Genomic DNA, 27,906 nt, shown 5'->3' on the forward strand with positions numbered 1-27,906 from the left:
CTGCGTATTCACGTCTGCTTCATTTTTAACTTGAACCAAGTGTATTCACTGCGCCATGTATTCGTGTCTGTATGCACAGCAGGTCTTTTTAGACCCCTGTCGTCCAAAGCTTCGCCGCAACCAAAACCATCTCCCCTGCCAATGCTCAGGGAAAAACATACATGATATCATGAAAACGGAAAGGAAAAAACTCGACGAGCTGCATCGCGCAATCTTACACCAAGCCATCGTAAAGCGATAGCGCCGAAACAATCGTCTCGTCTCTCTTGGATCCCTCCTTGAACTCGGCCATGTCCAAGCTGCCATTCTCGTCCTTGTCCATCATTCGGAATATCTTGCGCACACGCTTCTCGGGAGTGTCCTCGTCTTCGGGAAGCTTGACCATGGATCCGACCTGATTTGCAGTCAGTACAGCGCGACCCGGTTGCAGAGCGCAGTTCCCCAACTCACCATTTTATATATCGCCTCGACAATGGCGAGCATCTCGTCGTAGCTGATCTTGCCGTCGCCATCAATGTCGTACAGTTGGAATGCCCAGTCTAGCTTGTCTTCCATCTTTCCTCTGCTCGTGACGCTCAGCGCGCAAATGAATTCCTTGAAGTCGATGGAGCCTGATTTGTCTGCGTCGAAGACATTGAAGACGTAATCTGCAAAAGACGATGGATCACCAAAGGGGAAGAATTGCCGGTAAATCTTTTGGAACTCCTCCTTGGTGAGCATGCCCGACGGGCAGTCCTTCAAGAAGCCTGCGCGACAGTGTTAGACGCGTTTTCTGAGGCGATTCCAACAGGAATGCCGGTCCAACGTACCCTTGTACCACTGCTGCAACTCCTTCTTGTCGAAGTGGGTCGCTTTTTGCAGGTCGGTGAGCTCCTGCTGGGTGAGCTTGCTCTGGCTATAGAATCCAACAATTAGCCCATGTCCTTGAAGCAGTATATCTTGTGACGATGCTGGATAACATTTCGCGCAGCCTCTCATTTGCGGCGGTTTCCAGGGCGAGTTTGCGCCGCAAGGCGTACGAGTCGTACTCCTCGGATCCCGGCCTGGGCGCTTTCTCGCCGCGCGTTCTTCCGACGTTGATATGGGCATTTCCGAGCTGGAGCAGCGGGACTGTGGCACTGTCGACATCGTGAAGGGACAGGCTGTGGCGACGCCGAGAGCGATCAAAGTCGGCGGGGTCGGCCATGGTACGTGTCGAGGAAGTCCAGGAAGTATCTGACCAAGCATGATGGCTTTTCCTTGGAGCTGGAGGCGTGTAGAGAGAGCGCAGCGGCTTCCCCGCCAAGTTTGCAGGCAGTCACCGCAGGGTTGGCGCAAGCAGCATTGTCGCGCAATCAGGGGCGCCTTCCAGACTTTTCGGGGTCGCGCGCGAGCGATCCAGGATGGTTTGGGAGTAAAGAAAGAGGGGGCAGCTTACGATTTACCCATGTTGGCGGATAGTAGAGGCGTATGAGGTGGAGTGTTGTAGGATGGCGCAGAAGCGGCGTGATATGGGAGAGTAGTGGGGAGATGAGGGCGGAACAACGAAGAGAAGGGTTGAAGAAATACGAGAGAAAGTAGTAAAGGTGTCGTGTCGTGCGTGTCGGTAGCGGGAAGCGGAGACTGGTGGTGAAGTGGGTAGGGTAAGGTAGGTGCAAGTGCCGGGCAAAGTCAGCGGGATGCTCAGTGTTCAAGCAGGGCGAGTGGGCGGAGGCGCAGCAGCGGCGTGCTGGGCTGGGCTGGGCAAGGCAGGGCAAGGCAGGGCTGCTACGTCAAGGTACGACGACAGGACGAAACCGAGGGACGAAGGAAGAAGAGGAAGACAACTAACAATCCGTAGTATGTAATCAACAACACCCAAGTCTCTCGGAATCGCCGGACAGCTGCTACTTCTTGTCTATATTGGGCTGATTTTATCTTTGCATGGCCAGGTCCAGCCAGGTCCACCATCATCTCGCCAATCACGTGGCTCCATGCAAACTGGTCAGAGCTTCCCGCCCAGACAGCCCATCCCGGCCACGCCGTTGGTGCTCGCAACTTGTGCCTGGCGAGAGTCTAATCTTCTTTACAACCTTACAACCTTGGTCTCTGAAAAATGGACGCCCTTCTTGACGCGCGTTTTCAGCGCGTCGAGTCGGCTCTCAACACCCTCATCGACTCCATCGCCTCTTACAATCCCTCGCAATCTGCTGTTCTCGATCTTGTCGCTGCCGACGAGGACCTCAGTCGCGGCTTGGAACAACGTACGTTTGCGCCTATATCCTCACCCAACTCCATTGCTTACCCTCCCACCCAGTCGCCATCCACCAGGCCAATTACCGTCGCATTCTCTCCTTGCGCCAGTCTGCAGACACGCTGGACGCGCAGATCAAGTCCACCCTCGGCACTCTTGCCGAAACCCGCAAAGAACTCGTCTCTCTACCCATCACCACCGCGAGCTCTTCGGCCCGTCATGTCAGCACCGACGAGTTGCTTTCCTACGCGAAGCACATTGGCAAATTCACGGCGCCACCAGGAACCAAACCGCCGCCCTCGCTGGATCAAATGCCCCGCTCTCAAGAAAACCTCGACGCCCATGTCAACATGACCAACGGCGGTGCTCCCGAATCTCAACCACAGCCAGAGGGAGGCGCAGCAGAGGGCGAGTCCAAAACCATGACCACCCTCAACCAGGAACAAAAGGCTTGGCTGGCAGGCCTGAGCAACCTCCAATTTGTTCCGTGGCCAACCGACGACAAGATCAGGGTCGGCGCGTTGGGACAGATACAGACCATGGTGGAGCAAGGCAAAGACCCTACAACTATCCTGTCGTTGGAAGAACAGGAGGAACGCGCAAAAAAGGCGGCCGAGGAGGAGGAAGCCCATCGCATGGAGGAAGAAAAGCGCAAGGCCGAGGCGGAACAGCGGAGGAGAGAATCCCATCCCTCCGCCTCCAGCCGAGGGGAAGCTCAAGGGGAGCAGCCTGCCGTGTTCGGAGGGCTGGACCTCTACTGATTTGGTCCCGAGCGGTGCTGCGGTTCGACCATGTGCCGCTTAGACATCTGAACCACCAAGCAAAACCGTGCAGCGCATGACCAGCCAGGGAGCGCCACGGAGCAGCCTTGCCCCGCGATTTTCAAAAACTCGGTTTTTACTGCGGAGTCATCCTGGACTCGCGAATTCAAGTCCTAAAAGACGATTCCAACAAAGCATCAGTCGAGTCGTCTCAAACATCCGGGTGGAGGTGGAACGAAGCGACGGGCCCGGCATAAACGTTTGTACAGCCCGGCATGGATTCCAAAGGACGTTTAAGGCTACGTTGTCGCGTACTAGCCAATGGACGTTGGGTCAAGGGACTGGGGAAGGTACCTCCTGATTCGCCCGCGTCTCCGGCTCTCGAGGAAACGGAACCATGGCGAGCTGTCAATGGTGAGGTGCTCGAGTTCGGCGTACCGGGAGATGGGTATCAAGTGGCGGAGGCGCCAGCGAGAGCCTCATGGGAGAGGCGGCGCTACGGTTTTAGTTGATGTACAATACAGGGTACATTATGCGGCTAGAGCAACGGTCGCGTCGGGCCAGGCAAGCTTGAGGCTCGAGCAGGCAGCGGTCAGGTCGAAAGAATTGATGCCCACCAACAGCAAGCACCAGCCATTCCAACAAACGGCGATTGTCATTCTGTCGCAAGGAGTCGTCGGCGAGTCATGTATCGTCAGCCTCGGGGAGCGAGCAACCGAGCCCAGTAAACAAAGCAAAAAACACCAGCCCTGCCCTGGGAGATCCGCGAGTCCGACGTGACACGGGAGCAGGCCCAAGCCGAGCCGCATCGCAAGTCTTCGTATCGTCGTCTCAACGGAATGAAGTGTTAGAAGCTTGCCCACCCAATTCCCTTGCCCATCACACCTGACCATCATGGCCCTTCCGTACAGTCGCCGGGCCCTAGTCGTCTTACGTCATGGTTGCCGTACCCTCCTTGCCAGGACCATCCGCCAACGTCCGACAAGACGCCCGCCAGCCTAGGGACAGAAAAATGATATAGTCAACAGACAATCCCAACCTCCAGGTCGCCCGTTGTGCGCGCCACGCAACATGACGCCCCAAATCGACGACCGCCGCCCGCGTCCTGCCCTACGTCCATTCACTGCGCCCTCGGATACTCCTCCCTTGCCTCAGGATCCCTCTCCATCCCCAGACACCGAGGACTACGACGACCTCGGCCATGCCCCCAATGGCCACTCAACGCCCGGCCAGTTGACCGACTCTGTCAGCGGCGGTGACAGCCCTCGCCATAGGACCTACGACGACGTACGGACGCCCTCCCTCGACGATGCCCCATCAGGTCACAGCCGGCGGAGGAGCGTCCTCGTCAACCTGGAGCGCGCTCCGAAAAAGGGTGGATACATCTTGACGGCCGACGACCCAGAGATTCGTCGCCTGCTGCGTAGAGGGATTGAGAGAGAGAACTCGAGCAAAGACTCGGCCAAGTCACGCCGTGGCTTTCGCGATCTGGTCTTTACGCGGCAGTTTTCGACGTTTGACCGTCAAAACCAGCGCAGCTATGATTCGCCTTTCCGGGGCTTCTTCACGCTCTTCTGGCTGGCCATGGCGCTGCTGCTGATCCGCATCGCGGCGAGGAATTGGAGGACCTACGGCACGGTATTCGGCGCTAATGAAATATGGAAAATGATGTTTGAGCGCGACGTGGCCGTGCTGCTGGCAACAGACGGCGTCATGGTGGCCGTCACCGTCTTTGGTCTGCTTCTGCAAAAGCTCATTCTCAAGGGCTACCTGCGCTGGGAGCGGTCGGGCTACTTGATAGAACACATCTGGCAAATGGCTTTCCTTGGCATCACGCTGTACTGGACAGTGTACCGTGAATGGCCCTGGACCCACACCATCTTTCTGGTTTTGCATACCATGGTCTTTCTCATGAAGCAGCATAGCTACGCCTTTTACAACGGATACCGTGAGTCTCGGCTCCAACGGCTTGTATGGTACCATCAAGACTGACCCGCTTCTAGTGTCGCAGATTTACCGTCGAAAGCAGCTTTTGGAGGAAAAGCTTCGCGAACTCAAGGACAAGGTGCCCGCTGGCAACCCAGACAGCCCAGTCACGACGTCGTTTGAGAAAGCCGCGCAATCAGAGCTCCGGCAGCGGCGGCGCTCCGCATCCAAGGGCGGCTCAACCAACCTCCTGCAGGAAAAGTCGGCCATCTCGTCCATCGCGGCGGCCATCGCGTCAGGCGAGGCTCTGGACGCGGAGCAGCTCGAAGCCTTCACGGGGGTCATCGAAGACGAAATCGAGAGCCTGCAGACGGAGCTGCGCGGCAAGGCGACGACGGACTCGAGCGCGTATCCCAACAACCTGACGCTGGCCAACTTTGCCGACTGGACGGTGCTGCCGACGCTGGTGTACGAGCTCGAGTACCCGCGGCAGGACAAGATCAACTGGTGGTACGTGGCCGAGAAGACGACGGCCACGTTTGGCGTCATCTGGGTCATGATGGTCATCTCGCAGGCCTACATCTACCCGCCCGTGGCCGAGACGGTGCGCATGAAGGAGGCCGGCATGCCGCTGCGCGAGCGCGCCCGCGAGTTCCCCTGGGTCGTCAGCGACATGATGTTCCCCATGCTGCTGGAGCAGCTGCTGGCCTGGTACGTCATCTGGGAGTGCGCGCTCAACGTGCTGGCCGAGCTGTCGTGCTTCGCCGACCGCGGCTTCTACGGCGACTGGTGGAACAGCGTATCGTGGGACCAGTACGCCCGCGACTGGAACCGCCCCGTCCACGTCTTCCTGCTGCGCCACGTCTACCACTCGTCCATCTCGTCGCTGCACCTCAGCAAGGGCGCCGCCACCTTTGTCACCTTCCTCCTGTCCGCCCTCGTCCACGAGCTCGTCATGCTCTGTCTCTTCAAAAAGGTCCGTGGCTACCTGTTCATCTTGCAGCTGTCCCAAGTTCCCCTCGTCAGCTTGAGCCGCACCCGCTTGCTCAAGGGGCGCGCCCTGCTGGGCAACGTCATTTTCTGGATAGGTCTGTTTGTCGGCCCCAGTCTCTTGACTAGTTTATACCTCATCGTTTGAGGTCTTCTCGGCTTGGAGGAGGTTCTTCTCGCTCGGGGTATTTTGCATCTTGCATATTTCCGGCCTGGGTAGTGTAGTTTACAATCAAGCATCTACGTCTCTGACTGTCCTGGAAGCTTGCTGTGCCAGCTCAACAATGTGGTGATGACGTGCCATTCAGATTCACTCGTGCAGGAGATGGGAATGGGTCTCTTGGTCAAGTCCAAGCGGAAAGACGAAAAGCATATCCCACAAATACAAAAAAAAGGGTCTTTGGTCTTTATATTCTGTAGGTCCTGCACACCGTCCCTCTATGAAATACGAAAATTTTCCGATCCAAATAATGTAAAGCCCCTGCCCCATCAGATCCAAGTGACGTCAACGATCTTTCTCTAAACTTGCCCCAAGATGGCATCTTTCGCAGTCCTCTTTTCCTTTTGCTCCGTCCCTTTAAGCCCGCAGAGAAGCCATCCTCTTGTTCATGCTACACGTTGTCAGTACCAGAGTCATCAATCAGGAATGGGCGCACTTACAATGCAAAGAAGGCAAACTGGCTGGCGGAGATGCCGTATTCGTACACGAAGCGACTGGCGAGGTAGCTTCCAAAGATGGCGCGGAGGTAGTTTTCGGGTACCTGTGGTGGCCGGGTCAGTCTGCCGTCCCGACGCGTCGATGGGGGTGGGTTAGTTGGCACTTACACGTTCCATGATGGTGTCGAGGCCAATCTTTTCGAGGAGGAGGTTGGGCAACGCGTCCCTCAGGACGGCCTTGCGCAGCTGCACATTGTCCCAGAGCTCCGTGTTCTGCAACTCCTCGTCGAGCTTGGTGATGGCGATGCTGAGCGTGTCGCTGAGGATGCTCCGCGGCTCGCCCGTCTCCTGGTGCTCTCTCCAGATGGCCTCGAACTCGAGCCGGGCGTTGTTCTTGATGATCTCCTGCACCTGCTTGACGTAGTCGTTGTAGAACTGCGGCGCCGAGCCGTCGTCGCGGATGCACATGTTTTCGATGAAGCCGGCGTCGTCGAACGAGAGCGACGCCAGCACCTCGAGCGATGACGACGTGACGCCGCCCTTGTTGGCTGACGCGTCCTTGAACAGGATGCAGCCGGCCTTCTCCAACCGCAGCTTCGCGTCTTGAGTGATGAAGAGGTTGGCGCCTTCGACGAGGTATGGTATGGCGGACTTGCCACCGACAATGAGCTTGCTGACGGTTGAAAGATCAATAGACTCGGGACGGCCGCCACAAGGCACAAACACATCGTATTGCACATCACTCCGGAGGTGGAAGGTGTTGCGGAATTGCGTTCCGTTGTGGACAAGCTCGCCAGTTGGCAGCTTCACGCTATTCTCTTCCACTAGGACACGGTATCCCGATGAAGAGAGCTTTGAGACGTCAAACTCGACAATCATGGCACGCTTCTTGGCGAGCCGGACGAGCTCATCGCGGTCCAAGCCCTTGGGGTCAACAAGAACTCCAGAGCCATCGACAATGGCGGTGTATTGCTCGTTACCCAGAAGAATCTCGTTCGATCCCAAGTCGCCGTCGGGGCCACCGGTCTGGAGCTTGCGAATCTTACTCGGATCGAGGTTCAACTTTCGGTAGATTCCAAGCACGTATTCACGGACAGAGAGCGTCGTCATGCCGTAGCGGTCGTGAGGAATGCCACCCAACTTCGGGCTCTTGCCGGTAAAGAACGACTTCCACCATGGCGCTCCGCGCGCTCTCGCGTGCTCAGTCGCCCAGTCCACGAGATCCGCAGTATTCTCATCAGGTCCCATGAAAAGAATTTCCTGTTGGCCATGGAGGTCAACAATGGGGTCTTTGATACCCGGGCTGGTGGGTGGCAGCAAAAGATCCAAAATACTGTCAATGTACTTTTCAAACGCGACCCTGGCCTTGTCCTGATGGCGAACGTCGAGCAGAATGACACCCTTGGACCCACCCTCGGGTATGTCCTTGTTTTTCCTCTGCTGAGTGTTGGCGAGGTTGTAGTTTTCGTCAAACAGCGAACGAGCATTGATGGAGTAAGCTTCTTGGCTCCTGGATTTGACTATGCGAATGCCTCCGCGAGCAATATCCCTGAAGCGCAAGTGGAAACCGCGGAACTCGGAGCTAATCACAAGGAACATGCCAAAGAGAGGCTGCGGGTACTCTTGCGGCGGGAGGAACATTGGGTTCAGACGGAAGCTCAACGCAACCTTGGTCGGCGTGTAAAAGTTGGTCTTGAGTACGCTGGCGTTGAAACTCCGGAACGCCGTCATCACCATGGCATGGTGCTCGTTTGCAACAGTCTTGGCAATGAGTTCCTCGAGTTCTGGGTCGGTGAGCACCTTGTCGACCTTGAGTCGAAGGTAGCTGAGGGTCGGGATGAAGTCATCCTGTTCTCCGCGAGTTTGCACGTAGTGCGTGTTGGCGAATGCAAGGTACAAGGAGTGGATGAGATCGGGATACTCGTTGATGATCTCGAGGATGTAATCCGCAGTGAAGGTTTCTGTTCGGAGACGGCGCTTCAACTTGGACAGAAGCTCGGCATGGACGCTGTTGTTGCTGTCAAGCATCGAAGACAAGGTCGTGTATTCAGAACCTGACAGAAATTCAAGTCAGCTGTGGCGCAGGGGTTGCCAAATTTGGAACTTACCGAGCCTGTTGAGGAAGTGGCCGACAAACACCCACACGCAGTGAGCATAAATGGTCTCTTGAAGGCTCAGCCTGCCGGACGCAAAGTGCGCCTGCAGCTTGTTTTGGGGGATGCAGTAGAGCAGAGAAATTTCCTTGATGATTTGGTGAATGGAAGCCTCAATTGGGGGATACCGGGCAGAGGAAACAGAACTGGGAGAGTGGCGCAGGTACATGGACATGACCGTGTAACCGTTCGAAAATTGCTCTGAAATCGACAAATCAGCTTTCACAATTGTCCCGAACGATTGAGACATTTCTGCATCACTTACCGACATATTTTCTCGACGAGGTCAATCCGTAGTAATGGTACTGCAGCCAAGAGTCAGCCTTCTCAGCCCAGCGTCCACTCTTTCGGGGGCTTTCGTACCAAGTCACTCAATGCGCTGAAGAGGCCAAGCGCAGAGCCTTGCTTGAATGCAATGACCAGACGCTTTTCTCGAGACCCCTCAATGTCAAAGGACTCAATGACGGGACCTGTACGAGCGACTGCATTCTCGATTGCTTGCTGGTAGATCTCTTTGGTGTTTTTGGTGGCCTTTTGGAGAAAGCGCTTCTCTCCAATCTTTTCGATTTGCGTCTCGTCAGCCCCTGGGTTGGGGTTGGCAAAGTCGCACTGGTAGACGAAGTAGCATCGCAGCTGCTGCTCCTGTCCGCCGGGGAGCAGACCGCCGGACCGAAAGGTCTCGACGCGGTACAGGTTGCTCCCCGCAGAGCCATTGAGGTACTTCTGGTCAATGCGTTTCTCATATTGCGGGCCCTCCATGACGCTGACGCCAGGCTTGCTGGTGTCAATGTACACGGCATGATCGGTCGCCTCCTTGTCCAGCCTTATTTCCAGGCGCTTGTCATCTCGAGCGTAGGCGGCAATCTTTGCGGCGTACAAAGAGTGGATGTGATTGACGATGCTGGCGGCTAGGTCAGCGAACCGAACGGGTTGTAGATGGGCGATCGTACGCTTCGACGGATTCGGTCGAGAAGTAGCTGTCGTCAATGCCCAGCTCATTGTAAAACCAGTTGGTCTCTGATTCGACAAAGTCGGGAGGTATGAAGCCCTTTTCCTCCACCTGGTCCATGACCCTGCAAATGTGTTAATGGGTCGCCAAAGGCCAGCGCTCCACCGGCACAGGAGCTTACGTCTCCATCTGCTGCTCCTTTCCCTCGAACTTTGGGGCGACATATCCGGGGCCTTCTTCTTGCAAGACACGATGGTGGGTGGCGCCGGGCACGCTCAGATGGGTGGGTTGAGGCGAGGGTTGACGTCCCGGAGTGCGGATGACGGTGTCCAGCAGCTTGTTCTGGGCGGCAGAAGGGGCGGGAGAAGCCATGGTGAGGAGATGAAGAATCAGAGGAGCAGGGGAGGAGATGCGAGTAAAAGACAAGCGCGCAAAGGCGCAGAGGTGGTGATCAAGGGGGATGGCGGGGTTTGGTGGTGGTGAAGGGGGGAATAGATTGGGTTAGGGCAGGCCTTGAGCTTCTTATAGTCTGGGACCCCTCGTATGGTGGTCCCAAGCGCCCGGATGCAGAAAATAGGCTTGACGTAAGGCTGGGGATTGGACAGAAGCTGAAGGTCGTTCGAAAAAAGCAACTGACCATAAAAGGAACCATTGCACGCCGCCATAGACGCGATTCGCTTTGCGACGGGCCAACAGTTATCGAGGGGCGCCCCACTGGCCGGTATCGCGACTTTACGACTTCGAACTTCTCCCCAGGTGTTGGACACATTTTCCCCGTACCTGCTGCGGTACCTGACGGTCATGCGGAGGCGCCACAAGGAACAGACGTCTTGGGCAAGTAGATATTAACTAACAGTTACCCAATTGTGCAGGGCTTACTGGGTGCAGGTCCACTGCTTTTTAGTCATGCGGGGAAGCCAACATGACTCGCCCTCTTTACCCCGCCAACCACGGATCGTCAGGCCATCATCACCGTCCGCTTCAACGCTTTCCAGCTGCAGCACGAACCTGCTTCAATGCTTCCCATTCCTCCTCAGTCGTCGCATAGCGCTCCAGGGCGCCCGCAGCCAGCTTTTCGTGCTTCCACACCTTACCACCTGACCCGTACTCCGCCGACACTTGGCCGTTACCCTTGATCAACCATCGGTAGATCGTCAACCCCTCCAACCCCACCGGGCCTCGTGCGTGGATTTTGTTGGTACTGATACCCACCTCTGTTCCGAATCCAAACCTCTGTCCGTCTGCCATCCTGGTGCTGGTGTTCCAAAATACACAGGCGCTGTCAACGCCGCTCTGGAACCGCTCCGCAATCGACTTTGATTGCGTAAGAATCGCATCCGTGTGGCCCGACGAGTGCTCATTGATGTGCGCCACGGCTGCATCCACGGCCTCTTCTGCCGATCCCATGCGCGGCATCGTCTTGACGGCGAGTACGAGGTCGAGGAACTCGGTCCTAAAGTCCTGCTCCTGAGCGTCCTGGACGAATGCCGCCTGGTGCTTGTCGAGCGCCGCAGCAAGCGCAGCCTTGGAGGCTCCATCACAGCGCAGACGGACTCCCTTTTCAAGCAATGCCTCGGCAACAGGAGGAAACACGGTGCTCAACGCGTCTTCGTCGACGAGCAGAGTCTCGATGCTGTTGCAAGCCGCGGGATAGCTAGTCTTTGCGTCAACAATCACCTTTGTAGCCATTGCAGCCGGGCAGTCTGCGCGCAGGTAAATGGAGCACAGGCCGTCGGCATGACCCAGGACCGGAATCTGCGTTCCCTTCTTGATTGATGAAACCAATTCATTGCTTCCTCGTGGAATAACGAGGTCAATGTACTGGTCCAGCTCCAAGAGGGGCTTGATGGCGTCTCTGGTGGTGACCAATTGCAGGCAGTCGTTTGGCACGGCAGTAGACGACAGTGCGTCAGAAATTACGTTTGAAATGGCAATGAATGATTCGGACGATTCTTTGCCGCCTTGAGGCCTTTAGCTGATTGCGAATAGGTGGCCGGGAAGGTGTGACGGACCTTTGAGAATGGCGGCATTGCCAGACTTGATGGCCAAGGACGCAATGTTGGCAATGACCTCGGGGCGAGCCTCGAAAATGATGAGGAGCACTCCAATGGGGGACGAGATGCGTTCGAGCAGCAGGTCGTCGTCAAGTAGGGTGCGAGCATCAATCTTGCCCACTGTCCTCACGTCAGCTGAGGCAGAGAGGGGCGGCGCATGGCATACGTGGATCGTCTAGGTCTCTCACGTCGAGAATGCCTTGCAGCATGTCCTCGTACTTGCCCTTGCGGCCAAGGTCGAGGCGCTTGATCAGGCTCTCTTTGAGTTCGCCGCTCTGTGCAGCTTGAGTTGCTGCGGCCAGATCGCGGGCATTTGCGGCAAGGATGTCGTCTTGGGCGGCAGAAAGGGCCGCGTGGATTGCAGTCAAGGCTTCATTGCGGGCGTTGGCGGGCATGACGGCCAGCTTGCGCGATGCCAGTCGAGCCCCGCGCGCGGCCTGGAGAGTGTCTGCATTGGTCAAGGACATTTCGGGAGAACCTTAGAGAGCGAGGGGTGGGGTGTCGTGGATCTTGCAGACGGCTGCAGTGACGATTTTTTTGGACTTGCAGTGACTCCAAGCTCTCGGCGGACTGAGTGGTTGACAGAGTTTCGGCCCGCTGCGGCGCAATCATCGACGACACGGGGACGGGACCGAGCCACGGGACGGACACGGGAGGGCAAAGCTTCGTCGGCTGGGGCATCCCGACCATCACCACCATCTTCTCCCTCAGCTCCGCCCAACTACCAACCACCGTCGCTACTTGTTTGCACACGTCGCCCGGCCTCGCATTTTCATATGGCACCAGCACCATCAACCCGCTCTCACTAGATCATGGCTAATGCAACTTGTCAATACGGATGGCTGGTGCCATGGCATCCTATAACTGCTCTTCTCCACTTCAACCATCCATTCTCCTACCCGCCTCCCCTCCCAACCATTTCCTCGCCGCGTTTTTGCGTTTTTGATCTTCGTTGCTAGTTTGTTCGCCTTGCTGTCGCTACGATGAAAACACCATCGTCAATCCGTGCAGTCGGCTCCCTCGCTTCAGCCGCACTGCTGCTCTCTTCGGCATTCGCGCAGGAAAATCCCGCCCTCGGAAGGTCAGTCCAAATTGACTTTTCCTCGCCCTCGGATAGCTTCAACTCCCAGGGTCCTGTATCATATGGTTCAGGCGGTGCCTCGTTTACCATTGCAAAGTCCGGAGATTCCCCCATGATCACCTCGAAATGGTACATAATGTTTGGCAAAGTCGAGTTTGTTATCAAGGCAGCGCCAGGAAAGGGAATTGTCGGCTCCGCCGTCTTGCAGTCTGCTGTCAAGGACGAAATTGATTTCGAGTGGCTTGGCGCATCCCCAGACCAAGTGCAGACCAACTACTTTGGAAAAGGACAAACCACATCCTACAACCGCGGAGCCTTCCACTCGGACCCTGGTAGTCAGTCGGATTTCAAGACCTACACCATTGATTGGACGGCCGATGAGCTCGTCTGGCAGATTAACGGGGTGACGGTGAGGGCACTCAAGCCGCAGGATGCCAACGGCCAGTACCCCCAAACCCCGTGTCAAATCAAAGTCGGAGCTTGGCCCGGCGGCGATCCATCGTTGAACGAAGCGGGCACCGTGGAATGGGCTCGAGGGCCGACTGATTACTCGCAAGGCCCCTTTACGATGCAGCTCAAGTCGCTTTCGGTCACTGACTACTCAACTGGCACTCAGTACAAGTACGGAGGGGATGGCACTTGGCAATCCATCATTGCTGTCGGTGGCAGCGTCAATCCAAAGGGGGGCACTGGTGTCAAGAACAACGCGCCAGCAGTTACTTCGACCTCCAACGGTCAACCAATGGCCTTTTCAGGCGGCAGGGACGATTCCGCCTCGATGGTGACGCGGTCTGGCTACCCGTGGGTTCCCGAGTCGAAAACAATGTCGTCGGCGTCGACACTACCAGCAACAGACTACCCAGGCCTCCCAACTGGATGGACGGTTACGAGTTCAGGCAAAGTTGTTCCGCCCAACTCGGCCTCTGTGCGTAAGGCGTCTTTCATTTTCCATTTGACCACCAAAGAACGAGATGCTGATTCGTGGCTTCAGTCGACATCCCAACAGGTTGGATTTATCTTGTCGTCGGGGGCATCTCAACCGGGTTCCTCCTCATCTGGAAGCTCTGAGGTCGAGACACGGCCTGGTCAGGAGGGCTCTAGCACACTTGAAGGTGTACCGACCAAAGCAGTTGACTCAAGTGGTTCGCCCGTGACGTCCGCGGCAGCCACGGGTACACGGACGTCTGCAGCCGTGCAGTCAGGGGTTTCTTTGTCGAGAGCGACGCATGCCAGCCTTGAGGGTTGTGCGCGTTTTGCCGGAGCTGTGGCACTGGTGTGCCTGGTGATGTTGGTCTGAGAATGCCGCCGGGTAGGCAGGAGGCGTGATGCACAGGACGAGGCAGTTATACCCCATTTGATGGTCGACATTTTGAATTTTTTTGGGATGGCATGGCGAAGCTTTGAACATGAGTAATTGGAGACAACGGCAAGGGGGGCGGTTTTACGGTTAAGTAGGAGGTAGGCATGGAACGCTTGTCGTGGCTGGGGAGCTATACCGGTTGCGGGGCATGCTGACTTGGTGATGGCTGGATACGAACAGGCCAGCATTGAAACGCCACGGCGCGCCCGATGTTTACTTGATCTTATGGAGCTAATTATATACAACAACTGTACGTCAAGTCAGTGAATGAGGTGACATCCCCGCCCCGGCTCTCCTCCTCATCAACAAGCTCGCCTCAAAGCAAAAAATTCAGAGAGAAAGTGCTGCTGCTGGCGAAGCAATGCGATGCGGGCCTGAACCTTGTTAGCCGCCTGCGCGCCATTCGCCTCTGTCTGCCGTGCAACAATCAACTGCTACCTACCTGCCCACCGTCCTGTCTTTGCCAAAGTAATATAAAATGTTATTCAACCCCCATCCGACCATCACACCCCACAGTTGAGTCCTTGCGCACGGCCGGCTTGCCCGTCATCTGCCTTGATCATCCGTCCTCGCTCAGCCTTGCCCATCCCCCAGCTCTCCGCCCACTCCCGCGCCTCTTCTTCCTCCCCTTCGCCCCCGTCCATACAACCTCCATGAAAACCGGCCTCTGAAGCCACTCTGCTTTCTCCTCCTCAAAGCCACTTGCGCTTGTCAGCAATGAGGTTGTTCAGCCTTCTCTGCATTGGCGCGCCCTTGGCCGCCGCCCTTTGGCCGCTTCCGGTCAAGTACACCTCCGGCAGCACCGTCCTATGGATCGATAGCAATGTCAAGGTTGACTATGAGAATCCCGACACTGGCGTACGCATCCTGTGATTTGTGCAACCTTCCAAATGCAGGCTGCTAATCCGCTCTAAATAGACTACGAGCAACGTCTCTCAGCAAATGGTCCAATCTGCAATTCAGCGCACTTACAAGACCATTTTTGACCAGAGTTTTGTGCCCTGGAGGTTCCATCCGCGCTTCACCGAGTTTGAGCCATCCACGGCCAACAAGCTCTTCATTTCTTCGATTGTCCTGAAGCAAAACAGCGCCGATGTCGTTGGATTCGACAAGCCCAACGACACGACCCTCGATGAGTCGTATCTGCTCAGTGTTGCCACCTCTGGCGAAGTCAAAATCACAGCAAACTCGTCCATCGGCTTGGTCTATGGTTTGACCACCTTCACCCAGCTGTTCTTCAAGCATACCGCTGGCGGCTCATACACCAACCTGGCGCCTGTCGACATCTACGATGCACCCAAGTTCCCTCACCGTGGCATCAACATGGATGTGGCGAGAAGCTACTTCCCAGTCGCCGACATTAAGCGCACCTTGGATGCCATGGCCCAGACCAAGATGAACCGCTTCCATTTCCACGTGACTGATGCTCAGTCCTGGCCTTTGGAGATTCCGGCTTTGCCAGAACTTTCCGGCAAGGGTGCTTACTACACTGGCCTGGTGTACACTCCCGAGGACTTCAAAGACATCCAAGAGTACGCCCAAAACCTGGGCATTGAGACAATTGTGGAGATCGACATGCCGGGCCACACGTCGTCCATCTGGTTCTCGGAACCGGACCTGATTGCTGCATTCAACACTCAGCCAGACTGGAACACGTACTGCGCTGAGCCGCCCTGTGGCACCTTGAAGCTCAACTCGACCGCCGTCGACGATTTCTTGGAGAAGCTGTTTGACGATTTGCTGCCTCGCGTCACCGAATACTCGACGTACTACCACACTGGAGGTGACGAGGTCAACAAACAGGCCTACTTGCTCGACGACACGGTCAAGTCCAACGACACTGCAGTGCTGCAGCCGCTGATGCAGAAATTTGTCGATCGCAACCACGACCAGGTCCGCAAATATGGACTCACGCCGGTGGTCTGGGAAGAAATGCTGCTCGAGTGGAACTTGACTCTGGGCAAGGATGTTCTTGTTCAGACGTGGCAGTCAGACGCGGCTGTGGCGCAAACAACCGAAAAGGGCTACAAGGCGCTGGTTGGCAACTATAATTACTGGGTAAGTCAAAGCTTAAAGACAAGCGTAAATGGACGGGAAATGCTTATCCGTGTTCCAGTATCTTGACTGTGGCCTTGGCCAATGGCTCGACTTCCGCCCGGAATCGGCTGCAACCTACTATCCGTTCGCCGACTACTGCTCTCCACGCAAGAACTGGAAGCTGATTTATTCGTACGACCCGTTGAGTGGAGTGCCCGCGGATCAGCAACATCTTGTCGTTGGCGGTGAATGCCACATGTGGACAGAGCAGACGGATCCCGCCACACTTGACCGCCAACTGTGGCCTCGAGCTGCTGCTGCCGCCGAAGTTCTCTGGAGCGGCGCAAAGGACGAGAACGGCCAGAACCGAAGCCAGATCACAGCCAGTCCAAGGCTGGTCGACTTCCGAGAGAGATTGCTCGCAAGAGGTGTCCAAGCAGAGCTACCTCACATGGCCTTCTGTACGCAGAATGGCACGCAGTGTGCGCTGTAGAAGATGGTGGTTACAGGAATGATGGTAGCTAGGATTTGGTCAGTCGTCAAAGGCTGCTGCCTGGAAGAATAGAGCAGTTGCTTCCTTGCGAATGGATGGACCGCCCGAAAAAGTATGCTGTGAAGAACCAAAGTAGGTACGGACGAGAGGTTCGGCGTCAAGTCCAGTCCGAGGTTGGTAAGGCTCGACTCGCGACAAGAGTGCTTTTTCCGTCAAGTGTTGTGCGACGCATCCGGGCAGCTCGTGGCAGACGTGTGACAGCTACTGGTGGAGTAGCGCTGCTTACGGACGTATCACCTGTCGCATCTGGTGTAGAGAAGCGGGACGTCATTGGTGGGGCATGCCTGTCTCCATCTGCTACTACCGACTCCCAAGTGGGGTTGCGGTAACACTCCCACACTCGTGCCTGTCCGACTTAAAACTGCCTTCTCTGGCAGTGGCACTTGTCTTACCACTGCTCTTTCCTCATGCTGTCCCTATTTTGGAAGTCTCCATTATCTCCAGAATGATCGAGTCTCTTACTCATGACGTTTCTGTTTTCAATGTTGCCGTCTTTTTGTTTGCATCCTACTGGATATATGGCCTTTTCGTCAGGCTGAACGATTCCAGAAGAATCCGTGCCCTTGGAGGCCATGCTCCAGCCATCTCGAGCTGGGCCCCGTGGGGACTTGACCTTGTTTACAGGACCCTGAGAGCCGTGTGGAACAATCAAGCCTATGAAATGTGGCACGGCATCTTCTACGGATATGGCAATCCCTCCAATCCCTACACTGTCGAGTCACGACTGGGTGGGCAGCGCATGATTTTCACTGCCGACCCAGAAAACATCAAGGCCATACTTGCAGCCCAATTCCATGACTATGGCAAGGGCGAGCGCTTCAACATTGAGTGGCACGACTTTCTTGGAGACAGCATCTTCACGACCGACGGTGACGCTTGGTACCAGGGCCGGCAGATGCTGAGGCCGCTCTTCCTCAAGGACAGGATTAGCGATCTCGAGGTTCATGAGAAGCATGTTCAGATTCTGCTGAGCCACTTGGGTGGCGATGGCCAGACAGTCGATATCATGGATCTGCTCTTCAGGTATGAGGGTCAACCCACTCGGCTCTCTTCGTGGTTCTGACGCAAGTGCAGATTTACTCTCGACTGCGCCACCGAGTTTCTGTTCGGACGCAGTGTTGACAGTCAAGAGAATCCATCGGTAGAATTCGCCGACGCCTTTGCCAAAGTCCAGCACACCCAGAGTGTGATGGCCAAGATTGGGTAAGTTGTCATCGTCTCTTTGACTGTGACAATCATTGCGAGTCGTCAATCTCCACAAACGTTCCTATTCCACGTCGCCTCCATTCCCACCAAGCTTTATCTCCGCTCGCCGTGCACGTTTATCCCAACCACTTCATACCATCCGGCCTTGGAATAGTCATATCTGCATCAATCTCTGCTGTCCTCGTTATTGAAACATCCTTGACTCAACGACCAAGTCCAAGAATACAACTATCAAGGAATATTCGACTGTATTTGAAGGCGTTCCAATCAATGTGAATGTTTTCATTACTCTGCCCAGTCGATTTGAAAGCATTCCCTTGTCGCTGATACATTTGCCCACCATCCTTTCTCAATTTTCGACACGCCAGAGCCCTGTGAGCTGACTGCCTGATAGCCCGGTGAATCGGTTTTATCCGCGTGGCGAGTTTCGCAGAAACATTAAGAAGATGGAAGCGTTCGTTCAGCCCTTCTTGGAACAAGCGTTGAGTTTGTCGCCGGAGGAGCTGGAGAAGAGGACCAAGAACGAAGAAGGTTTCACGTTCCTCCATGCACTCGCAGGCTACACGCGAGATGCTCGTGTACTGCGAGATCAGCTCACAGCCCTTTTGCTGGCAGGCCGAGACACCACGGCTTGCACGCTTTCCTGGCTGTTCTACGAGCTGTCAATCCATCCTGTTGTTGTGCAGAAGCTCCGGAAGGAGATTCTCGAAGTGGTTGGGCCCAGCGCAAAGCCAACTTATGAACACCTGAAGAGCATGAAGTACTTGCAGGTAAGCTCGGATAGAAACACTGCATTCCCTCCTTCTGGGCGATTTGATTGCACTCGAAACTCCGACGAGCCGAGCTGACCTGACTGCAGAACACGCTCAACGAGACAATGCGACTGTATCCTGCAGTACCATTCAACGTCAGGACCGCGCTAAAAGACACCACGCTCCCACATGGAGGCGGCCCAGATGGCAACAGCCCGGTGGGAGTCCTCAAAGGGACGCCCATCGGCTACACCACGTTGATGATGCAACATAGCCCCGACATCTACCCACCCATCTCGTCCGGCTTCCCTCCCATCCACACCTTCGCGCCGGAGCGCTGGGAGTCGTGGATCCCAAGGCCGTGGACCTTCATCCCGTTCAACGGCGGTCCTCGAATCTGCCTTGGCCAGCAGTTTGCCCGCACCGAAATGGCATACACTGTCGTAAGGCTGCTGCAGAGGTTTGACAGAATTGAGTGTAGAGGAGACGGTCATCCCGGCGTCAAGACAGACATCTTGATGCAGCCGGCGCGCGAGAATTGGGTGGCATTTTGGGCTGCGAAGTCGTGAAGCATTTGCCCGTCATTGGATGTACTGATCTATCATTGTTTAAATACATAACTTTGCACTTGGAATTGACGAGCGCCTCTGCTGGTATTGTGCTGCACCAAGTAATGCAAGTGGCCCCTGAATCTGAGAAATGGTGGTTAAAGGCGAGCCAAGCTCTTATTAGTTTCTTACTTAAGTATCTAGATAGCAGTGCGTGGAAATGTCAGCTCCTATATTAAGTGTCAAAGCTGCCTGCCGGCAAATGCCCACGGCGTCTTTGGATTACTAAGTCGAGTATATACAAGAAGTATTCAAGCACCTGTGCCCTACCTTGGAGTGGATGTTCTTTTGCAACCCAATTTGCGAGACATTTGGCATATCAGCAGGAGACGTGCTTTCTGCGGCTGTTATGCAGGCTCAGTTTTCTAGGAACCAGCCTGCTTCAGGATGTACATGGCAGCCCATTGATACTAATGAGCCTTTAACCAATTCGCTATAGCTGATTGTGCTTCAAAGGAATTAGGATGGCTCGGCGCTCATGATGCACCGAGTAAAGATACGCGGCTGAGTAACTGACTCCCTCTTTCGAATAACTGACTCCTCCTACCTACTTAGACCTGCGCGCATAGTGTGTCCTCCTATTACTCCCACATAGCTGGCTAGTTGCACAGCAAGCTAAGCAGCCAGCCTGTGCAGTCAGTCAGTCACGCAGCCTGCCAGTCGCGCAGCCAGTTGTGCAGCCAGTTGCGTGGTTGATAGCGTCAGAGGTGACTGCGCCGAGCGCGTCCAGCGCGTCCAGTAGTCAGGCTCGTCCTCGTGGGCGCGCACACTCAGACAGAACAACGACCTACTTCAGTACCCGTGCCTAATAGGTGAGGTGGATAATCTACCCCCCCTTGCTTATTGCTCGGCACTATTGTCGCCCTCTGGTGCCTGACACCTTAATGCCTCAGGACACCTTAATACTAATGAAATTATAATTAATTAAATAACTCCTAACTATACTACTTTTTAGTAGTCTTTTTAGTAGCCTTCTTTACTTTAGCTTCTAATTATTTAGCCTCTCTCTAAATCTATAAGTGGAACATATTCATACTTAGCCTATAGGCCTTATTAGCATTATTAAGCTCCTCTCTATAGACCTTTAATTAAGGTAGTATCTAGGTAAACCCTTTATAGATATTACCTATTACCTAGTAGTAATTATTAACCACCTAAGTATCTATATTATCTAATTTAAGTGAATCCTAGATATATATATATATGCTTCTTTAACCCTAAGTTTAGCCTTTATCTTAGTAATCTACTATATATCTATAGCCTAAATATTTTATACTACTTTATATAAGATACTAGTATACATCTCTCCCTCCTTCTTTATAACCCTTTACTAGATAGCTTAATATATAGTATATACTTTCTTAGTAGCCTAGGAGTAATATAGATTATCCTTAGCTTTAGTAGTAATGTTAGATTGGATAGTAGTACTCTTTGTAAACCTTTAAAGAAGATTATATAGAATAGGGTTCCTATCTTCCTTACTTAAGTACTCTAGCTCTTAGCCTATTTCTATAAGGGAATATACTATATAAGGTGTACTAAGTTTACCCTAATTTTCTAGCTATAGTAATAGAGTGTGTATTTTATACCTATAGGCCTAATCTATAACTGTTTCTTTATTAATAGGCTAAAGACCTATTAAGTACTAGCTATATTTAATTATATTAGTCTTTATACCCTTTATTTAAATATTATAAAGTATATATAAGAACTTAACCTTATTAAATTAGCTATACCTTATATATAATATATTTAAGATAGCCTCTTAGTAAAAGTACTTAAGAGGCTAGAATACTAATATATTAAGTAGCTATATAAAATGTATAGTATAGGGTAGAAAGTAGAAGGGAATAATGTTATTATTATATAGATATATTATAAACTTAGTATAATAGTAGGATCTATAGCTATTAAAAAGAAGTAGATAATATTATTTATTTGTTTATTTAGTTTAACGTCCCTCTTTAAGTCAACGACTATAAGAGACAGGGATAGGTATCCTAGTAGTCTAGAGCTATATATAGAATAGTACCTAATAGGTTTAAACCATAGTAGGCTGTTATACTAATTTATAGCAATCCCTTTTCATGTTTATTTTTAATGATTATGGTTGGATATTTTGGGCCAAGCCCTTATAGGAAAATTACCAAATTAGTAATTTAAGTAGAAATAAGCAAATACTAAGTAAGTGTGTATTTTAAAGTAAAATAGTAGTATTTTATAGATAGGGGAGCCAAATATAGGAAAATTATAGGAAACCTTAACTTTGTAGTAGAAGCTATAAAATTTATAGGTTATCCTATATATCTTCCTATCTCCTTAACCCTTCTACTAGGTATCTTATTAGTTATTATACCGCTATTTAGTAGCTATTTTTATATTTTTAATAAAGGCTAGTATAGCCTTTATATTTTCCTAATTTTTAAAAAGGTTTTTAATACTTAATAAGGGGATATCCCTTTTAAGTAATTTTCTTTCTTCCCTATAGTCCTTATATAATAGTAGGAGGTATATATGTGTTTCTTTAGGATATCTATACCTATATATACTATTATTTAACTTTTTAGTATATAATAGGTAGGCTTTAAAGTAACTATATCCTATTTTTAGCTGATAGAACACTAAGGCTATAGATCTTTCTATATCTCTAGGAATTAAAAGCTTATAGCTAGGTTTAGTATTAAAAGTACTATAATAGGAGGAGGAGCTATTATTAGACTTAACCTTAGCCTTATCTATAATGTCCTGCTACTCCTTATTAATAGTATCTTTAATATCTATACCTATAAGTACTAGGGCTTTAGGATAATTCCCTGGATCTTTCCTTATAGCCTCCTTAGCTAAGGAATTAGCTAATTTATTACTATACATACCTATATAGCTTGGGACCTATTCTAATATTATAGAGGTACCTTTAGAAGCTACTATTTTAGTAGCTTCTATAGCCCTCAATTGCTATAATTAGCCAGGTTTATTAGAGGGATTAACTATTCTATATATAGCTGACAAACTAACTAGTACAACCTCTACCACCGAATTTTCTGCCAAGACCAGCTCCATTTGAAAGAGTATATTTGACATATCTAGGGTACCAATTTTCTACTCTAGAAAAGCACGCGCTGCGGCGCTATAAGGAGTAGAAGATTAAATAACTAGGGGTTAAACTTCATACCCCCTTTTTCTTAATAAATACTTAACTAATTAAGATAAAACCTATACTATTTAAAAGTATATACCTAAAAGCCTATAACCTAATACTTATATTAGTAATATTAGCCTAGGATTAGGGGTAGGAGATAAAAATAAAAATCTCTAGGCTTCTATAACCCTTCCTTATAGCTTTTAGTCTTAAAGAGCTATACTAGAGCCACACCTTAGTTTAACCTTAAGTTATATAACTTTTTCTAAACTAGCTAGAACTAGACTAGATTAGGATAATAAGACTACTATTTAAACTATCTTAGTAAGATAATTCTAATAGTATTCTTAGAATATTTTTATTCTACTATCTTCTCCTTAAAAAAACCTCCTAAAAAGAAAAAATATTCTAAAAATACCTACTTTACTAGTTCTCTAAGTAACTAGCTTATACTAAGTAATAGTAGAGTTTATTTATAGCTTAATTTATATAAAATAAAAGCTAATAATTTTATATTAGTTATACTTCTCTCTTAGTTAATTTTTTTTTAAAGAAAGAGTATAGAAAACCCCCCCTAGCCCCCCCCCTAGAGCACCACCTAACCTAGGAATTAAATAAGATATGGATAAGGTAGTAGATATTATTACTATTACCCCCCTAATTTAAAAACTACCCCCTAGGGTTATCCCTATATGAAAAGATTTTAAATTTACCCCCTTAGCTACTAGGGGGTAAAAATAACTAAATAAGGACTAATAAGGTAGCTAATTAAGTAGGGTTAAGCCTAATAGCCTAACCTATTAAGATACCTTATTTTAGGCTAGATCCCTACTTATTAAGGTAGTAGACCTAGTACCTATATAAGAGATTAAACTAAGGTCCTAGACTTGATAGGACTATTTAGGGAATTCCTAGAAATAGGAAATGGCTAAATAATTAGCTCTATACTATCTAGGAGTACCCTAGATATTAAAAGAATAGTTAAAACCCTTAGGAATAAGGTTAAAAACTAAAATAACCTAAACTTCTAAAAAGAGGTTTTATAGATAAAGGGATTCAAACCTAAAAAGTAACCTATAAAAATTTTAAAAATTTAAAATAATTTAGGAAAAATTCCTATAACTAATCTAACTATACTACCTACTTAGGTTAGTATAGCTAAGTTAGGAAATCTAGAAAAACTAAAGGAATTTACCCTAGTAGCTAAGAAATTAAAAAATATAGTAAATTACTAAAGGTATTAAAAATTATAGGTCTATTAAACTAAGACCTTTTAGCCTATAAAAAATTACCTAATAGGAGACTAGTCCTAGTACTCTAGATAACTACTTTTAGAATCCCTAATCCTTAAGAAATAAGGGATAAATTCAATCCTACTTTCTCTACTAAGGGGTATAAATAACTAGTTATCTCCTTAGTAGCTAAGTCCTATACTAAGAAGTTAATTATATTAACTACTACTAACTAATTCAATATAGATTTCCTATTAGCTAACTAAGCTATATGGGAAAATATCCTCCTAATCTAAAAAGCTTTAAAGGATAAATCCTAGTATAAAGTAGTAATCTATAGCCTTCCTATAACTAAATTTAATATAGAGGAAGGTCTACTACTAATCTATAAAGAAATTAAGACCTATAATAGCCTATCTACTATTAGGAGACCCTTTTAGCTTATATTCTAAGAGAAAAGAGCTACTTAGGCCTATAGATTAATAGTAGTCTTATTTTCTAATAAGGCTAACTATAAAAAAGCCTTATCTACCTAGCTTAATATAGTATCGTTAGGCCTATATACTAAAAAGCTTATCCTTATACCTAAAACTTATAGGTGTAAGAACTGCTAGCAATTTAGGTACCTAGAAAATAGGTATAAGAGATAGGCTACTTACTAAGTATATATAGGGGCCCACCCTACTCCCTAGTACTATTATAGGACTAGTAGCTGCCTAAAAGGGTAGACCTATAGCTATATAGAGCCTAAATATACTAATTATAGTAAAAACTATTAATTAAGCTATAAAAGGTGTCCTAAATTCTTAGTAATTAAGAATAGCACCTAATAAGTATGAAGGAATTAAGGGTACTATGAATAAATATTAATAAGAGCTGCTTAGCTACTAAGAGTGCCTTAGAGATAGCTATTAGGTTAAATATTAACCTTGTATTTATATAAGAGCCTTATTTAATTACTAATAGTAAAGAAATACCCTAAAATTACCTAAACTTAAGGTCTATTAATTATCTATTATATAGTTCAATTCTCCCGGTTTATAGTAACCCCCTAGTTTACCCTAGGGTTATAATTTATAAGAGATGATCCCTGCCCTTAGAAATTAACCCTAGGGAGGATATTATTAAAGATCCTAACCTAATAGTTATTAATATAATAGGCTTAAACTTTTAATTACAAGTCTATAATATAACTAAAAAGGTCAAGATAATAATCAAGAAACAATACAAAGGTATCTATATAACATTAATATAGACACCCCTACTATTATTCTTAGGGACTTTAATTCCTACCATCCTTGGTGGGACCCTCATAACCCTAAATCACCTAATTTAGCAAGGCTAGTAGAATGGTTAGAAGCTAATAGATTATCCCTAGTAAATACTATAGGTGAAGAGACCTTTTATAGGCCTAACCTAATTAGGGAATCTATAATAGACCTAACCTTTACTACTAGGAATATCCTAGAAAAAATACATAATTAGTAGACTCTTAGGGATATAGGATCTAACTATTATAGTATTTTCTTTACTATCTATAATTCTAATCCTTTATTAGTGGATAATCCCACCTTTATATAAAGATATAACCTTAAAAAGGCAGATTAAGTTAAATTTAACTCTAATCTAGTAGAATTAGTAGAGAATAGTCCTATACTAAACTCTAATAACCTACTAAGCCTAGAATAAAGGACTAGGACCTTAGATATACTAAATTAAGACCCTCTTTTAATAAGAGACCTTAATATATTAGCTGAGGAACTTAGTAATTTAATTACTACCTCTATAAATAATAGTATACCTAAGATACCTAATAAGCTTATATCTAAGCCTTAGTAGGACGATTCCCTACCTAATTTAAGGTTAGAATATAAGAGAAAGAAAGCCCAAGTCTTATACTTAGATACTACTAGTATAAGAGCCTACTTAACTACTAAAAATAAGTATTTTCTAGCTATAAAAAAGGCTAAAAAAGAACATTAGCAGCAGTTCCTTTTAAATATAGATTTAAAATCTATATTTAAGGCTATAGAATATACTAAGGATAGTAAGGTAGACTTTATACCCTATATTAAGTCTATATTAGGGGAATCAGCTAATTCCTTTAATAAAAAATACTGTACTTTTAGGGATATACTATTTCTAAAGCCCCCTACTACTCTACCTATTATATAGGAGGATTATACCTCTAATAATAACTAGAAGTAGCCTAAGTTAGACTATAAGGAGCTAGAAATAGCTTATTCTATATAAATAAAAGAGAAGATACCTAGGCTAGATACTATAAATTAAGATATTATTATAGCTACCTATAAGGCCTACCTGTCACGGCGCAAGCGGAGCGAATCGTCGCTAGCAACTATAGTATTCGACTATAGCGAGGCAAGTCGGTCGAGCAGGCAGTAGATATCGTCGAGCATGCCAAGCTACTAAGCTGAATTAAGGTAGACTAGCTAAAAGAGGAAAGGCGCGCTGAGCTCTGCTTAGCTATATAGTTAATTGTAACGCTAGCGCCGACTCTCTACTCCTAAACACCCTGCTCTATAACACTACCCCCCCCTCTAGTAGGCCTTATCCTTGAGGCCTTATATTATCTGTTACTAATCCTTATCATCTAAATCCTCTACTAGTAGTTATATCCAAGCTCCTTTGTAGTAGTTCTAAATAAGTTGTTAGTAGTTATTAAAGTAACCTCTATTAGTATTATAATATTTTAGGTCTAGTAGATAGTTTTTCTAGTTAATTTTAAACTATAGGCAACCTTATAGAAACTGGTAACTAATGATAGCTATAACCTTACCTATTTAAAGGCCATCCTTGTCTATAAGCAGTTTACCTATTCTAGTAGGTTGCCTAGGTAATATGTCTAACCTTGTAATATGTAGCTATAATATATTAAACTATAATAAGGCTTATAATCCTTCTAGTAGCTCTAGTTTAGCCTAGTTACCTTAGACTTATAATATATATTATGGTCTATTTGCTTTATAATTGAGCCCTGGTAGGTATTAGCCCTAATAATAGGTAGCGTCTATATATATATATTATCTAGGCTTAATCTTTAGTGGCGCGCGATAGTAGTTTACCTAAGTAGCTATATATACCTATTAGACTCCTAGGTTCTCCCTAACCTCCTGCTAAATTTAGTATAGTTTATAGGAGATCTTTTATATATCTTTTATAGATAGCTAGTAGGCTTAGGTAGCTTCTTATATGCCTTATTTAGCTGCATTAATATTAAATGATTGCTTTATCTTATAGCTAGTATCTATAGTAAAGGGAGACTAGCTGTTAAGTGCCTTAATAGGAGCACTATTAGCTGTAAGTTAAGCTATTAGTAGGAGGTTATACTAGTTTATCTAATAGAAGTTACTAAACTAATAGAGATAGTTCTTAATATCTTAAATAGCTTATTCTGGTTAGCTATTAGTTTAAGGATAATATATAGTAGAGTGCTTTAGGTCTATCCTAATAATATAGGCTAGTGTAGCCTATAAGTAGGAGATGAAGGGTTAGCCTTAATCTAAGACTATTAAGTTAGGGAAGCCTCTTACTACAAAGATATAATATAATAGCTCTCTTATAGTTAGCTTAGCAGCAGTCTTATTTTAAGTTATATCTAGTATAATAAAATACTAAGCCTTGCTAAGTTAATTACAGACTATTAGGATAGTATTCTTCCCCTTGCTTCTTATTAGTAGTCCTGTAAAGTCTATAGTAATGTGCTACTATAGGTAGGCAGGGACTAGGAGAGCTTATAGTTTACTAAAGATAATAGAATTATTCTACTATACTTAATTATAGTACATATAGTTACTAACAGCTCGATTAATAAGAGAGCGGATATATAGGAACTAGTAGTAAGGCTTAATAAGGAGGTATAGATAATTATAACTAGGGTGCCTAGTAAGAGGGCTCTTATAGATATAGTAGACTAGGCAGGCTTATAGCTCTACTAGTATAATAAGCCTACCATCTATAAAGATATTTCTAGCCTAATTAGTATAGTAGGGCAAATCAGCCTCGCGAGCTTTAGCTTGCTACTTATCTATCTTATTAGTATAAGCCTTATTAGTCTATAGAATCTTCTTTATATTAAACTCTATAGTATCCTCCTCCTTAGCCTTATTATTAGATTTAACAGGCGCGGCAGTGCTATCTAGTAAGGCCTATATAGTTTATATATTATAATAGAGTTTTTTAGGTAGTAGTAGCACTTAGTACTATATTAATTAA

General features: G+C 48.5%; 9 protein-coding genes across 9 annotated transcripts; 6 read left to right on the top strand and 3 right to left on the bottom strand.

Annotated features, from left to right (window-relative positions):
- Positions 1–22: 22 nt before the first annotated feature.
- BKA78DRAFT_324752 (neuronal calcium sensor 1) lies at positions 23–1,854 on the bottom strand. The gene is made up of 4 exons (XM_066889313.1): positions 1,418–1,854; positions 810–895; positions 451–746; positions 23–394 (listed from the first exon to the last, which is right to left on the bottom strand). The coding sequence occupies exons 1-4, from the start codon at positions 1,426–1,428 to the stop codon at positions 215–217; spliced, it is 573 nt and encodes a 190-aa protein (XP_066739594.1). The 5' UTR covers positions 1,429–1,854; the 3' UTR covers positions 23–214.
- Positions 1,855–2,074: 220 nt separating this feature from the next.
- BKA78DRAFT_258184 (vitamin-D-receptor interacting mediator subunit 4-domain-containing protein) lies at positions 2,075–2,973 on the top strand (the record flags this gene model as incomplete). The annotated part of the gene is made up of 2 exons (XM_066885259.1): positions 2,075–2,222; positions 2,276–2,973. The coding sequence occupies 2 exons, from the start codon at positions 2,075–2,077 to the stop codon at positions 2,971–2,973; spliced, it is 846 nt and encodes a 281-aa protein (XP_066739595.1).
- A 161-nt stretch (positions 2,974–3,134) lies between these two features.
- On the top strand, positions 3,135–3,931 carry BKA78DRAFT_38835 (uncharacterized protein). Its single transcript, XM_066893103.1, has 2 exons — positions 3,135–3,819; positions 3,885–3,931. Exon 1 carries the CDS (start codon positions 3,295–3,297, stop codon positions 3,751–3,753), a length of 459 nt encoding a protein of 152 aa, XP_066739596.1. The 5' UTR covers positions 3,135–3,294; the 3' UTR covers positions 3,754–3,819; positions 3,885–3,931.
- Positions 3,932–4,044: 113 nt separating this feature from the next.
- On the top strand, positions 4,045–6,037 carry BKA78DRAFT_258020 (MBOAT, membrane-bound O-acyltransferase family-domain-containing protein; the record flags this gene model as incomplete). The annotated part of the gene is made up of 2 exons (XM_066885238.1): positions 4,045–4,921; positions 4,977–6,037. 2 exons carry the CDS (start codon positions 4,045–4,047, stop codon positions 6,035–6,037), a joined length of 1,938 nt encoding a protein of 645 aa, XP_066739597.1.
- Positions 6,038–6,160: 123 nt separating this feature from the next.
- Positions 6,161–10,141, bottom strand: BKA78DRAFT_324758 (Glutamate/Leucine/Phenylalanine/Valine dehydrogenase-domain-containing protein). Its single transcript, XM_066889314.1, has 8 exons — positions 9,830–10,141; positions 9,650–9,772; positions 9,063–9,600; positions 8,965–9,004; positions 8,655–8,900; positions 6,715–8,600; positions 6,550–6,650; positions 6,161–6,500 (listed from the first exon to the last, which is right to left on the bottom strand). Exons 1-8 carry the CDS (start codon positions 10,018–10,020, stop codon positions 6,467–6,469), a joined length of 3,159 nt encoding a protein of 1,052 aa, XP_066739598.1. The 5' UTR covers positions 10,021–10,141; the 3' UTR covers positions 6,161–6,466.
- Positions 10,142–10,629: 488 nt separating this feature from the next.
- On the bottom strand, positions 10,630–12,169 carry BKA78DRAFT_257871 (putative gamma-glutamyl phosphate reductase; the record flags this gene model as incomplete). The annotated part of the gene is made up of 3 exons (XM_066885225.1): positions 10,630–11,609; positions 11,661–11,822; positions 11,869–12,169. 3 exons carry the CDS (start codon positions 12,167–12,169, stop codon positions 10,630–10,632), a joined length of 1,443 nt encoding a protein of 480 aa, XP_066739599.1.
- Positions 12,170–12,697: 528 nt separating this feature from the next.
- BKA78DRAFT_227376 (concanavalin A-like lectin/glucanase domain-containing protein) lies at positions 12,698–13,711 on the top strand (the record flags this gene model as incomplete). Its single annotated transcript, XM_066883712.1, has 1 exon — positions 12,698–13,711. A coding segment is annotated over one exon (1,014 nt), but the record flags the coding sequence as incomplete, so codon positions are not given.
- A 1,374-nt stretch (positions 13,712–15,085) lies between these two features.
- Positions 15,086–16,673, top strand: BKA78DRAFT_258179 (glycoside hydrolase superfamily; the record flags this gene model as incomplete). The annotated part of the gene is made up of 2 exons (XM_066885258.1): positions 15,086–16,201; positions 16,260–16,673. The coding sequence occupies 2 exons, from the start codon at positions 15,086–15,088 to the stop codon at positions 16,671–16,673; spliced, it is 1,530 nt and encodes a 509-aa protein (XP_066739601.1).
- Positions 16,674–17,394: 721 nt separating this feature from the next.
- On the top strand, positions 17,395–19,894 carry BKA78DRAFT_333510 (cytochrome P450 alkane hydroxylase-like protein; the record flags this gene model as incomplete). The annotated part of the gene is made up of 6 exons (XM_066890090.1): positions 17,395–17,756; positions 17,808–17,936; positions 17,979–18,047; positions 18,373–18,709; positions 18,799–19,180; positions 19,869–19,894. 6 exons carry the CDS (start codon positions 17,395–17,397, stop codon positions 19,892–19,894), a joined length of 1,305 nt encoding a protein of 434 aa, XP_066739602.1.
- Positions 19,895–27,906: the final 8,012 nt, after the last annotated feature.

This window comes from Phyllosticta capitalensis (assembly GCF_038381095.1).
Source record: "Phyllosticta capitalensis strain CBS 128856 chromosome Unknown BKA78scaffold_11, whole genome shotgun sequence".
NCBI lineage: Eukaryota > Fungi > Ascomycota > Dothideomycetes > Botryosphaeriales > Phyllostictaceae > Phyllosticta > Phyllosticta capitalensis.